This window comes from Elephas maximus, chromosome 13 (genome assembly GCF_024166365.1).
Source record: "Elephas maximus indicus isolate mEleMax1 chromosome 13, mEleMax1 primary haplotype, whole genome shotgun sequence".
NCBI lineage: Eukaryota > Metazoa > Chordata > Mammalia > Proboscidea > Elephantidae > Elephas > Elephas maximus.
This window is the reverse complement of record NC_064831.1, coordinates 105,939,778-105,954,306: the sequence shown is the minus strand read 5'-3', so window position 1 is coordinate 105,954,306 and position 14,529 is coordinate 105,939,778. Positions and strand designations below refer to the sequence as shown.

General features: G+C 37.7%; 1 protein-coding gene across 4 annotated transcripts in view; it reads left to right on the top strand.

Moving 5' to 3' along the window:
- TUBGCP5 (tubulin gamma complex associated protein 5) overlaps positions 1-14,529 on the top strand; it is an 81,815-nt gene that overhangs the window by 19,302 nt on the left and 47,984 nt on the right. For 3 of the 4 annotated variants that reach the window (XR_007519847.1, XM_049905476.1, XM_049905474.1), the window contains exons 4-9: positions 5,649-5,745; positions 6,156-6,235; positions 6,660-6,795; positions 11,090-11,204; positions 11,757-11,846; positions 13,576-13,669. Coding sequence is in view for 3 of the 4 variants with exons in the window: in XM_049905476.1 (XP_049761433.1) it covers positions 5,649-5,745; positions 6,156-6,235; positions 6,660-6,795; positions 11,090-11,204; positions 11,757-11,846; positions 13,576-13,669 (612 nt within the window). In the remaining variant the exon portion in view is untranslated. The remainder of the gene's footprint in view (positions 1-5,648; positions 5,746-6,155; positions 6,236-6,659; positions 6,796-11,089; positions 11,205-11,756; positions 11,847-13,575; positions 13,670-14,529) is intronic. The other variant, XM_049905475.1, reaches the window with a different exon arrangement.

Sequence of the window (14,529 nt, the reverse complement as noted above, 5' to 3'; positions counted from 1 at the left end):
GATTTCTTTTGTTGCTCTCTGTTTGTTCAAGTCGTAGGGATAATTCTTTGATGTTGGCCCTTTCTTCTTTTTGGGTGTGTGCATTTATTGATCTAAACTGGCCTCCGAGCACTGCTTTCCCTGTGTCCCAAAGGCTCTGATAGGAAAGGTTTTCATTCTCATTGGATTCTATGAATTTCTTTATTCCATCCTTAATATCTTCTATAACCCAATCATTTTTGAGCAGGGTATTATTCAGTTTCCAAGTGTTTGATTTCTTTTTCCTGCTTTTTCTGTTACTGATTTCTACTTTTATGGCCTTATGGTCAGAGAAGATGTTTTGTAATATTTCAGGGTTTTGGATTCTGCTAAGGCTTGCTTTATGCCCTAATATGTGGTCTGTTCTGGAGGATGTTCCATGTGCACTAGAAAAGAAAGTGTACTCGGCTGCCGTTGGGTGGAGTGTTCTGTATATTATGCCTATGAGGTCAAGTTGGTTGGTTGTGGCATTTAGATCTTCCATGTCTTTATTGCGCTTTTTTCTGGTTTTTCTATCCTTTACCAAAAGTGGTGTTTTGAAGTCTCCTACTAATTATCGTGGAGCTGTCTGTCTCACTTTTCAGTGCTGTTAGAGTTTTTGTGTATCTTGAAGCCCATTCATTGGGTGTGAATTTAATATGGTTATATCCTCCTAGTATATTGTCCCTTTAATCATTATATAGTATCTTTCCTCATTGTTTGTGGTAGATTTAACATTAAAGTCTATCTTTTCAGAAATTAATATTGCCACTCCTGCTCTTTTTTGATTATTGTTTGCTTGATATATTTTTTTCCATCCTTTGAGTTTTAGTTTATGTCTCTAAGTGTAAGATGTGTCTCTTAAAGGTAGCATATAGACGGATCGTGTTTGTTTTTTTTTTTAATCCATTCTGCCACTCTCTGTCTCTTTATTGGTGCATTTAGTCCTTTTATATTCAGTGTTATTATGGATAGATATGAGTTTAACTCATGAAATCCTTTTTTGTGTGTTGTTGACAGTTTCTTTTTCCCACTTAATTTTTTGGGCTGAGTAGTTTGTCATTATATATTGTCTTTTCCTCTTAGTTGTTCTTGCTGATTTTGTTTTTGCTGTGTATGTTTTTCTTGTACTTTATTTTGATGAGTAGGATTGTTTTTTGTGATTACCCTAATATTTACCCTTATTTTTCTAAGTTGAAACCTAACTTTTATTTCTTTATATTGCTTTGACTTCCTCTCCATATGAAAGATCTATGACTACATTTCTTAGTCCCTCTTTATTGTTTTAATGTTGTCTTCTTTTACATAACAACATCAATGTTTCCATGTTTTGAGTGAGCTTCTTGGCTCAAGTGGACACATGAGACTACGTGGGCAGCTCCTGTCTGGAGGGGAGATGATAAGGCAGAGGGGCTCAGAAGCTGGCCAAATGGACATGGGGAATACAGGGCGGAGAGAAGGAGTGCGCTGTCTCATTGGGGAGGAGCAACTTGGAGTACATAGCAAGGTGTATAGAAATTTTTGTGTGAGAGACTTTCTTGATTTGTCAACTTTCACTTAAAGCACAATTAAAAAAAAAAAGTACAAAGGGCCAGTTGTGAAAACAGGCCCATTTGGAGAATGTGCAAAGTTTCAGCAACTCAGGTCTGCTGAGTTAACTCTTTCCTACATAGCCAATATCTTCATTTAAAAGTCAGTCTTTTAAATGAAAAAAAGTCTGACAGTCAGATAGAAAATCTAGCAGAGTATCAAAAGACGATAAAGGAAAATAAGAAACCTTTTAACATGAGAGAGATGTAAACTAAAGCAACACTGAGATATCATTTTTTAGTTATCTGATTGATGAAAGGTTTGTGGGCATGGGTAATATTATATTGGTAGGAGTGCAGATTCATCTAATCTCTGTGAAGGGCATTTTGGCATCATTTCTCGCAATTATATATCCAAATACTCTTCAACTTAGCATTTCACCTTTTTTGGAATTTATCATACAGGTAAAGTTCATAATTAGTGAGATGATGATGACATACATTTTGTGATAGTAAAGATTGGAAAAAATCTAAATGTCCATTAATAGGGGACTAATGAAGTAAAATGTGGTATATATACTCTAAATTATTGGATTCCAATAATTTTTATTAAAATATTGTGTTTTTGGTGAACGTTTATCCAGCAAGTTAGGTTCCCATTTAACAGTTTCTGTGCAATTTGTCCAGTGACATTGTTTACATTTTTCACAATGTGTCAGCTTTCTAATTATTTCTCAGACAGTTCTGGTTGTTCTGTTTCCAGTAATCTAGTTTCCCTGCCTCTTGCTTCTCATCCTTGCTTGACCATTTGATCTCATATAGATGATTTTTTAAAGGAGCACATGAATGATATTGTTTATTTTATGAACCAATCTGTTACTAGCTAAAAGACGAACTCATGGAATAGTTTTGGTTCAGATTTTAAAGAGTACCTCAGGGCAATAGTCTCAGGGAGTCTGAGACTCATCCGGTCCGGTAAGTCTGGAGTTTTTAAGAATTTGAGTTCTGTTCCACATTTTGCTCCCATTCTGTCAGGATCCATCTGTTGTATTCCTAATCAAAACAGTCAGTAATGGTAGCTGGGCACCATGTAGTTCTTCCCATCTCAGGGAAGATGAGATTGTGGCTCATGTAGACTATTAGTCCTGTGGACTAGTTTGTCTCTGTCCTTGGTTTCCTTCTTTCTCTTTTACTCCAGATGTATAGAGACCAATAGTTGTGTCTTAGATGCTTGCTTACAAGTTTTTAAGACCCAGATGCAACTCACCAAACCAGAATGTAGAACATAAACTTTGGATACTATATTATGCCAGTTGAGTGAGTTGTCCTACAAAACTATGGTCCTAAGCCTTCAGACTCTGTAACCCAACACTGCGAGATGTTTGTTTAAGTCTAAGTACCGGTGTTTGTGCCCCCTACGTGCTTTATGTGTGAATTTAGATGGATGCATATACTTACATATATACACTGGCATATAGATACATCTTTTTATGGCCACATGTATATACCTATAACACTTGTATGCATACATATATGTGCATGTAACCACACTCCTTTTTTTGGTTGTTCCACACTTGTATGTGTCATCATTTACCAAAAAAGTCTTTTTTCTTTGCGTGCTTCTTAGCGACATCATTTACCTTGGTCAGGCTGTGCACTCTTCACCCACATTTTGTGCTATATTTCCAACTACCAGAAATAAAAAGCGTCTCCCCGACACACACCCCTCTATCCCTAATAACCACTAGTGATCGTTGGTTTCAGTATGTATATTCTATTCTTGTCTTTTTATAATAGTGAGATCATGCAGTGTTTGCCATTTTGTGATTGACTTATTTCACTCAGCATCACGTCCTCCAGATTCATCCACGTTATATTTTGAGAACTGATCCTGACTCTTTATGCCTGCTCGGTATTCCGTTGTATGTACGTACCACATTTTGTTTATCCATTCATCCACTGGTAGGTACGTAGGTGGCTTCCATCTTTTTGCCGTTGTGAATGATGCTGTAGTGAACGTAGGCGTGCATATGTCTGATTGTGTCTTTAAAAATTAGGTCTCTAGCGTATTTACCTAGAAGTGGGATTGCTAAACCATAAGGTTTTGTTTCTAGTTTTGTAAGGAAGAGCCATATCATTTTCTGTAGTGGTTGTACCATTTTGCAATCCCATCAGCAGGGGTAAAGGTTCCAGTCTCGCCACGTCCTCGCCAGCATTTGTTGTTTTCTGTTTTTTGATCAGTGCCATTCTAACAGGGGTGAGATGGTCATTGTAGTCTTGATTGGCATCTATATGTGACCTTTTTTTTGTTGTTGTTTAACATAATGGCTATTTATTAATTTACAGTATGAAATATAATGATCAAAGAGAATAAATGTTCATTTCAATTTAACAATGTATGATCAGAATGTTTCTAGGCGTGCCTAGAAACATAACCAGGAGAAGTCTATGATTTTAATAGCCTGAAACACTCAATCATAAAAGTCAGTTGTGCAGTTTGTGCCTAAAACATCCCCACTTGTTCATTTCTACAGTATACATGAGTCTACTCCAGGATTAAGTGCCCTGGGTGGGCACATTCGACATGCGCCTTTTCATTCCTCTACCTCTGATCAACCCAACATCCCATTAGTATCTTCTTTGCCTGGAAATGAATCTTCAACCTAATTAAAATAAATTCTTAGTCATTTTCCACAGCCATCTAGTATTTATTGAATATTACTGGCCAAGACTGTTCTTAGAGTAGGGAATATTTTTAGTAATCATCCTCTCTTTTTAAGATTTTGAAATATCTCTTCTTGAATGCATTTTATGTTGCTGTATGGTCTAAAGGGATTCCTGGTGGTGCAGTGGTTAAAGCGCTAAGCTGCTAACCGAAAGGTTGGAGGTTTAAACCCACCAGCCGCCCCGGGGGAGAAATGTGTGGCAATGTTTTTTCATAAAGATTTACAGCCTGGGAAACCTTATGGGGTATTTCTACTGTGTCCCATAGGGTCTCTGTGAGTCAGAATCAACTGGATGGCAGTGAGTTACATGGTAGACTCCTAGGGGCAGTCTTATTAATCAAGTCTTGATGGGTCGCTTCGTTGTGGTTCCCATGCACTGACTTAGAACATGTGTTCTTTGAACTTGGATGATTGTTTTCTTTTGTCTCTTTCTCCGTAACTCCTGGTTTCAAACATCACTAATGTGTGCCTGCTTCTTAAGTCTCGGTTTTTGGTGAAACACGTTTGCTCTCTGAGCTAAATCCGTGAGTTCAGTTGGCAAGACATCACCGTCTAAATATTCTGTGAGGCCATTAAATTCAGTTTGACTCAAACCAAATTTGAATTCTTCCTCTCATAAATTGGCTTTTATTTTTTATCTGTTTTCTGGGTGGCGCAAATAGTTTGTGCTCACCATCTAAAGGTTGGTGGTTCAAACGCACCAAGCAGCACCACAGAAGAAATCTTCCGTAAAGATTAAAGCCATCTTGGATCCAGTAGACACACGAGACTATCTGAGCAGCTCCTGTCTGGAGGGGAGACGTGAGGGCCGAGAGGGCCAGAGGCTGCTGAATGGACACACAAACACAGGGTGGAGGGAAGGAATGTGCTGTCTCATTAGGGGGAGAGCAACTAAGAGTGTGTAGCAAGGTGTGTATAAGGTTTTATATGAGACTGACTTGATTTGTAAACTTTCACTTAAAGCACAAGAAAAATTTAATTAAAAGGCAAATTTGTTATATTAAAAAAAAAAGATTAAAGTCAGTATATGTGAACATTTCTAAAGTTCATAATACATATTGCCACTTGAGAATAATCAGTTTTTAAGTATTAATGTTACCCTCCAGAGACATTTCAGTTTTCTGAAAAAAGTCTCATCCACTCATATAACTTTTTCTTGTTAGAAATATAGAACTCAGACCCTCATGTCTTTGTGAGGCTCATTTTGGGTACACATTTGCTATTAAAAAAAAAAAAAATGTTTAGAGGCTAGGATTTATTGAGATATGATTCACGTTTCCTCAAACCAGAAAATAAAACTGGGGACATAAATGTCATGGGGGTACCTTTTCTTGACTCAGACTAGAGAGCGCTTACAAATGTCCGTAATCCACATTCTTTATGTTTTGTTTTAAAGACAGATGCACATTATTCCATACTGTCACTTCTCCTGTGTCTTTCTGATTCTCCTTCAAACAGCAGTTATGTGGAAACACCAAGAGAGAAAGAAGTGGGTACGTTACCAAATGGCTTCACATGTAAAAAGGAAAGGGAAATTGATTTTATTACTTAATTGCCAGACCCTGAAATTTTTATACGAAGTTGTAACGGTCAATGAGATTAAAATATTTATTTTACTCTGGATACAGTTGTGTCTTTCAGAAAAGCAGAATTTCATTTAAAATGTGACTTTTAACTTTCTAAGTTAAGCTACCTGCAATTATATCAGAAGAAAAATAATTTTTGAAAATATGAAAGTTTAAATATAAAATGTAATAGAGTAGCAATTTGAGTGTTCCAGTATTTCTGAACTTTCATTTTCTGAGTACATTTTATATGGAGTCTTATTAGACATTTTTTTATAGCCTTGACTTTTTTCAGAGATTTACGATGAAGCTGATGAGGTTTTTCTTTTAAATTTTAGAAAAGAAAGATGATTTTGACTGGGGAAAATACTTGATGGAAGGTGAAGAAATGGACTTTGTTCCAAGTGTAGACACACCGGTAAGTGACAGTAGTTTTGTATTCAAAATATAAATACAAGTGAGATTCAGAAAAATACGTTCTGATGTAGATCATTCTTGTGGGTCCTTCTCGCCTGGAGCAACGTAGCTAAAACGGGAATACTCTTTACTCAACTAGAGTAGCGAATTGTGGAAGATTTATTAAGATTTTGCAACAAATTATTTATACTAGGAAGTTACACGGGGTGAATACAAAGATCCTTAAGGAGCTATAAATAAATCTTGGGATATTTGCCACCAAAAATAATTCATTCATGTACTAACAGGTACTTTGGAAACATTAAGAAAAAAATTTCATTTGGTATAGTTTTTGCTTTTCTGAAAAATCCTTAATCTTTCTTCCTAAATAGCTCCAATTTTTATATTCTCTGAAGGTAAGCTGTGTTTTATTTTGTTTTCATCAGAATTGGTCTGAAGAAAGTGAAAGCGAAGATGACCAACAGCCCATAAGCAGAGAGGACTCTGGGATTCAGGTGGACAGGACACCACTAGAAGAACAGCATCAGAACAGAAAACCAGGGCCTTGTGTCAGCTGGAAAGGTAGTCTGTGTTCTTTTACGTTGGCATCATTTTCTAGTAAAGGAATTTCCTAGAAGGAAGGCAAGTTTTGAGAATCAGTTCCATGTGATTCAAGATATTGATCAATTTTGCCATCCTTATAAAATCTTTTTAAACCATTGTTGCTGTTGTTAGCTGAGTCGATTTTGACTCACGGTGACCATTCGCAGGTGTTTTTTCCCTAGTGCCTAAAAAGTACCACTATAAAGTTAATGTCGAATAGGGGTTTAGAGTGCAGTGTTGTTCTTTAATAGTTCTGAGAATTTTCTCTTAGTCCTAAATGTCTCAGTTTATCTGTTATTGGAGGATTGACTTTGCTGAAGTTAACCAGCTGCCATGGAGTTGACTACAACTCATGGCAACCTCATGTGTGTCAGAGAAGACTGAGCTCTATAGGATTTTTAGGGGCCGCTTCTTCGGACGTAGATTGCCAGGCCCTCTGAGGTGCCTCAGAGTGGACTCGAACCACTAACCTTTGAGTTAGCAGCCAAGCAAGTTAACTGTACTACCTAGGGACTCCTTGCTGATGTTAGGAACTAAATAAAAGGAAAAGATCTATACGATTTAATTCGATTGTCTGTTTTTTTAGTTTTTAGTGAGAAATTATGAATTGGTAGAATCTAGAAAGAGCAGAGCTGGAAGCAGCCTTAGGAAATAAGTTATCTAATCCTACTTTTTCATTGTGTAGATCAGGAAAAAAGGCTAAGTTCCTCATGGTCACATGGGAGAGACTAGCATAGGTGTCTGTGGCTGTGGCTGGGCCCCACTCCACTTGGACCTTGCTAAATTGGATATAAAGTAATTAAAGCTCATGTAACACATTAATGATTTTCTGGTTTTCTTTTTTCTTTCCTTTTTTAAAAATTCTTAGATTGGACCTCCAGGGCATAGTGTGCAGTTAATTCTGTTCAGAGCACATGCTCGTCGTTAGTCTGTGCAGAGCCTTTTAGTTTACTTTATTTCTTCTCTTCTGCTATTTCAGACTCCCACTCCTGTTTCTTTCCCTGCCAGCCTAGTCACAGGCACCTATTCCAATGTGTTTGCTATCGTTGTCCTCAGATCTGCTGAGTTCTTATACATTGTATTGATTGGTATATTATATGTTTCTAAATTACATAATTAGTATCGTGCTATGTGTAAGTTTTGTTCAAGTCCCTGGGTGGCGCGAACAGTAAGCATTCAGCTGCTAACAGAAAGGTTGGCAGTTCGAATCCACGTAGAGACACCTCAGAAGAAAGGCCTGGTGATCTTCTTCTAAAAGAGCACAAAAAAAATCCCAAAAAACCAAACCTGTTGCCATCGAGTCGATTTCAACTTTTAGCGACCCGTATAGGACAGAGTAGAACTGCCCCATATGGTTTCCAGGGACGGCCTGGTGGCATCAAACTGCCAGCCTTTTGGTTAGCAGCCGTAGCCCATAACCACTACACCACCAGGGTTTCCCAAAAGATCACAGCCGCTGAAAACCATATGGAGCGCAGTTCTACTCGGACGCACGTGGGGTAATCTTGAGTTGGAATCAACTTGCAGCAACTGGTTTTTTGGTGTAAGTTTTGTTCTATTTTTTTTTTGTCCTTCAACTTTCTTTTTAAAATCCATCCACATTGCTGTACGTCCATCTCTTCTCTTGCTTCTGACTGCTGTGCTGTGTGCTGCAGTTTGCAGCCACCATGGTTCTGTTGTCCACACCTTCTGGATAGCCTCTCAGGTGCCGTCACTGCCCGTCCACTGCGTCTGCTGCTGTGATCCACAGTCCCACGAGTGTCCATTATGGGCCTGTGCGAGAGCTTCTCTGAGTTGTAAGTTCTTGCCCCCTGCAGTATCATCAGCACTTGATAAAATTCACCCTTCTTACCGCGGCTGTTGTTGTTTTAATTTGCATTTGCCTGACTATTAGTGATTTGGGGGATGTTCTCACGCCCTCGTTGGTCACTCAGGTTTGCCCCTTCTCTGAATTTCCCATAGATGTCAATTGCTCGTTTTTTCTTTTGAAAAAGGTTTCATGTCTTCCCTGCGTATTCCCGCGCCCTAAGAGTTCTTTTATATTTAAACATTAACTTCTAGGTTTTAGAAGTTGCAAATATCTTCTCCTGGTCAATCACGTGTTAACATTTTTCATGGTATCCTTCAAATAGACTCTGATTTATTACACTTTTTTGTAATCAAACCCATGAATTTTCATGATGCAGTTAGTATTTGGGTCTTGAAGTTTTTCCATACAACGATACACCCCTGTGTTTTTCTTCTATTTGCTTTTTTTTCTTTTACGTTTAGGTTATTAGTGAATACCAGTTCTACGTTTGTGTATGAAGTGAACTTAAAAGGTCCAGCTTATTTTTTCCCGCGTTATAAGTCACTTTTGCCGAAAACGTTCTAGTCTTTTCACGTTACTTTGTGATTTTACCTTTATCATATGTCAAGTTCCCATATGTACATATATTTCTTGCTAAACTTTCTATTCTGTTCCCTTAGTGTGAGCCTGACCCAGGAACAGACTTTTTAATGCTTTGTGGCTTTGTAATGTGCCTTAATACATAGCGGGCAAGTCTCCCCCCACCCCCTTTCTCGTTCTCAAAATTGACGTAACTATCTGTGAACCTTTAATACATATACAGGGAGCCCTAGCGGCACAATGGTTAAGTGCTTGGCTGTTAACCGAAAGCTTGACGATTCCAACCCACCTAGCGGTTCTGTGGGAGAAAGACCTGGCACTCTACTTCCAGAAAGGTTACAGCTTATGGGGCAGTTCTGCTCTGTCACGTGGAGTCGCCATGAGCCAAAATCAACTCGATGACACCTAACAACAGCAACAATCCGTAAACGTTTTAGAAACAGTATGATAAGTTTCTCTTTAACCTTCATGCGAAATTTATGGATATAACTTGGGGCGAATTGATGTATTTGCTATGATAATATTTTGTTTATTCCTTTTTTTTTTTTTTATGTCTTTCACCACATTTTGGAAATCTGCTTTATAAAGATCTTAAGTGTTCATTTAATAATTCTACTAATGTTTTAGTTTTTATTGTTGTGAATGGTGCCTTTTTTGTTTTGTGTATTGCTGGTGTTTTTAGAAGTTTTATGATTGTCTTGTGTCCAGTATCCTTGCAGAACTCTTATATTAATTATAATATTTTGTTGATTGTTTTGGATTTTTTTTTTAATATAAATGAGCAGTAAATATGGACTGTTTTATCTCTTCCTACCAATTCTTTTTTTTTATATAATTTTTGTTGTGCTTTCAGTGAAAGTTTACAAATCAAGTCAGTCTCTCACACAAAAACCCATATACACCTTACTACACACTCCCAGTTACTCTGCCCCTAATGAGACAGCCTGCTCTCTCCCTCCACTCTCTCTTTTCGTGTCCATTTTCTTCCTACCAATTCCTATATCCTCTTTGTAACATGGTGGTTGTGTCTTTTTTCTGATGTGTTAGTCTAGTTTGTGTACTAAGCAGTGGCAGTGAGAGTGGACGTCCTGGACTTGGTCTCGTCCCAAGAGGGTTAACATAAAATTCCTGAAAGGGATTGCACCTGAAGTGGGTTTTTTTTTTTTTAATAGGTTTTGGGTATGTGGCCTTACCAAACTAAGACAGTTTTTTTCTATTCCTGTTTTTCTTGGAATCCTGTATCGTAAAATAAATGTTGAACATCAATAAAATACTATTCTGTATTTATGAGCTAATCTTTTTTTTTTCTTTATTGCTACACTGAGGAGCCCTGGTGGTGCAGTAGTTAAGCACTCAGCTGCTAACCAAAAGGTCAGCAGCTCCAGCCCACCGGCCGCTCCGCAGTCCGTTCCTGTAAAGATTTACGGCCTTGGAAACCCTGTGGGGCAGTTCTGCTCTGTCCTATAGGGTCGCTGTGGGTCAGAATTGACTCGACAGCAGCAGGTTTGGTTTTGGTTTAATCCTTGAAAGCTTAGTACCAGACCTGAAGCTTGGGGGTAGTTGAGGAACGTCTTTGATTACCATTTCAATGCCTTTAATGGTTATTGGACTATTCAGATATCCTGTTTGTATCTTCATTCATGCAGTCATTTTAAAATTGAACAATATTTTTCTGCTTTCTAGTCAATGGCATTTAGTATGTGTATCTCTATATATATGGTTTTAAATTAATGAATATAAAAATGTTGTTGGGTTGCTATTATTTTAACAGATCATTTTCTATTACATATTTTAATGAAACTACAGTCTGGATATTGTGGCAAAATTGACCAAGAGTTCTTTTGTTAACTATTGAACTTAAACTTTTTATTTTTCTTCCTGTAGATGAGACAGATGGCCGGAGCTGGCTGGAAGAGCATGTGGTCCTTCAGTACTGGGCAGCCAGGCCCTTGTGGTTTCCTCATAGTTTACATTTACACTCCAATTTAGCTGCTGTCTGGTAAGAAGCTAAATTTTTCGTTTAATGTAATGGTAGAAGAGACTTTGATTTATGATTTAAATCACTGAGTACTTGCCTGTAATTTAAACTTACTAGGGTTTTCTTTTTTTTCTTTAGCAATTATAATGAAATACAGTTTTTGATTATTAATTATAATTAAAAATAATGAAGTTATTATAGAATTATAATCTGTTTTGATTTTTTTGTTGTTATGTCCAAAATGAATTGATTGGTGTATATTGGCTTATATTTGGTTTGTTTTATTGCCCTTATTACAAAAATACAGTTACTGTTTTCCAAAAAACAACAATGCATACTTTTAAAACGTTTGCCTAAGTCAGCAATAAACATAGCAATTGAAATTGTTCTGAAAGTGCTTCTCTGAGAGTATTTTAATTGACTTCTGAAAATGAATATGGGAGAATACCTGAAGTATTTGTTTATTCTCTAATTGATTACTGGTTACTATTGAATTGCATATATTCTTTGAGACATGTATTTTTACTTAATTACGTACCTTTATGTTGGCATTTGGTATTTATTCTCCAATAGGGATCAACACCTGTATAGCAGTGACTCATTGTACGTTCCAGATGACAGAGTTTTTGTCACTGAGACTCAGGTTATTCGGGAAACCCTATGGTAAGACCTCTTAACCTAATTAATAGTCTGGAAGACTTTATTTGTGAGATACAAAATCATTGTTTTTTAAAAGAGAAGTGTTCAGGGATTTTCACGTGCAAACTAAAAGCAGGCTGTTAGGTATGAGCCCAAAACAGTTCCCAGGAGACAGAATGAAGAAGTCCAGACTTAGATTTGACACATTTACTTCTTTTCTGTTTTAAACAATTTAGTATGTGATTTAATTAGATTAAACCACTTTTTTTTAAAATAATTTTTATTGTGCTTTAAGTGAAAGTTTATGAATCAAGTCAATCTCTCGCATATAAACTTATGTACACCTTACTACATACTCTCATTTACTCTCCCCCTAATGAGTCAGCCCACTCCCTCCTTCTAGTCTTTCCTTTTGTGACCATTTTGCCAGTTTCTAACCCCCTCTACCCTCCCATCTCCCCTCCAGAGAGGATATGCCAACATAGTCTCAAGTGTCCACATGGTACAAGTAGCTCACTCCTCATCAGCATCTCCCTCCAACCCATTGTCCAGTCCATTCCATCTGACAAGTTGGCTTCGAGAATGGTTCCTGTCCTGGGCCAACAGAAGGTTTGGGGACCCTGACCACCGGGGTCCTTCTAATCTCAGTCAGACCATTAAGCCTGATCTTTTTTGAGAATTTGGGGTCTGCATCCCACTGTCCTCCTGCTCTCTCAGGGGTTCTCTGTTGTGTTCCCTGTCAGGGCAGTCATCGGTTGTAGCCAGGCACCATCTAGTTCTTTTGGTCTCAGGATGATGTAGTCTCTGGTTCATGTGGCCCTTTCTGTCTCTTGGGCTCATAATTACTTGTGAGCTTGGTGTTCTTCATTCTCCTTTGATCCAGGTGGGTTGAGACCAATTGATGCATCTTAGATGGCCACTTCCTAGGGTTTAAGACCCCGGAAGCCTCTCTCCAAGGTGGGATGCAGAATGTTTTCTTAACAGATTTTATTACGCCAACTGACTTAGATGTCCCCTGAAACCATAATCCCCGAACCCCTGCCCCTGCTACGCTGGCCTTCGAAGCATCAGTTTATTCAGGAAACTTCTTTGCTTTTGGTTTAGTCCAGTTGTGTTGACCTCCCCTGTATTGAGTGCTGTCCCTCCCATCACCTAAATTAGTTCTTATCTGCTATCTAATTAGTGAATGCCCCTCTCCCACCCTACCTCCCTCTCCCGTCTCGTACCCACAAAAGAATGTGTTCTTCTCAGATTAAACCACTTTTTAAATATCTGAGTTTAAAGCAAGTCTCTAGATTGTTGCTTATTGCTTTTAATAGAGTATTATCCCTTACCTGGAAACCAAGAGCTGATAGGATAGCTCTAAGAATTTACATTGTAGTCACACAAAAACAAAAGTGAAAAATGCTATATGTGGTGCTGTTACTATTGAAATTTCCAGGTTTCGTTGCTCTCTGCTATAAAGCATAGTATTGATATTCCTTAAAATTGGAAGATCTGTTTGGATCAAGTTCGCAGGTGGAATGCTTTGAGAATATCCTTTTGGATGCCTCTCCAAGGTTATATTGAAGTATCTTGAGGAAATCAGATACAAAGATTGATGTCTTCCAATTTCTTATTATCTGACCTTTGGGAGTTGCGTTTTCTTTTTTGCCCCCAGATTCTGAATCTTTAAGTAAAATTTCTTAGGCATTACTATAATGAATGTTTTTCTAGACTTAAAAATACATTTATCTTTTTTATGTCATTTCAGGTTACTTTCAGGGGTAAAAAAGCTCTTTATATTTCAGCTGGTAGATGGGAAGATAACTGTGAGAAACAATATTGTAGTAACTCATTTGACACATGTAAGTTATTTGCGTTTATTGTAATTAGAGAATTAAATGAGATATGTTGTTCAGGCATGGACCAGCAACGTGAAATTTGCCCATAAAAATGGATGGTGCTGAGAGACGGAAGAAAGAGGTGGGCAACTCCAGGGTGGCAGCAAAGGGGTTTGATGGGGAGACTTACAGAGGAGGCGAGTCCTGGGTGGCCACAGGACCACAGCAGATCTCTGCACCCCGCAGTGGGAGGGCAGAGGTTTTATAGTGGTGGTGGACAGTGCTGGCTACAAGCCAGGGGCTTGCATGAGGACGACTTAGCAAACTGTAGTGAACTCGTGGGCCACATGAGGGCACTCAGGTTCAGCCTCGCAAAAGCTGTTTCCCCTTCATATGTGTAAACCGTGGTAATGTAACTTTAGGACATTTTATGATATTAAAATTAACTATTAAATATATTTAAAATCTAAAAAGAAAAATTAAGTTGTGGACCTATATTGTGTTTAGAGAATTCTTTAATTTTGTTAGTGAAGTTTATACTCAGTTTTGATTTGCGTTTCTGCTTTTTATTTCTGTCATTCAGTTTTGGAAAAGGCTAATAACTTTAAGATACTGAAATGATCAGAAAGCTGTACAGTGTAATTTTCTTGACTGTAGTACATTTATCTTATGTGTGTTTAGAAAATATAAACTACACTTCTACATTCCGTGGAAATTAATGCCTTCTCTATTTCCTTTGAATATAAAATTAAATTTTAATCTTCTAACTACTTCATTTTTTGATAAGCGTAAGGCTTAAAACAGTCATGGGGAACTAATTTAAAGTGAGAGGAAAATGAATTTGATTATTTACAGAGGATGGAATTTTATTAATTGTGGTTTGC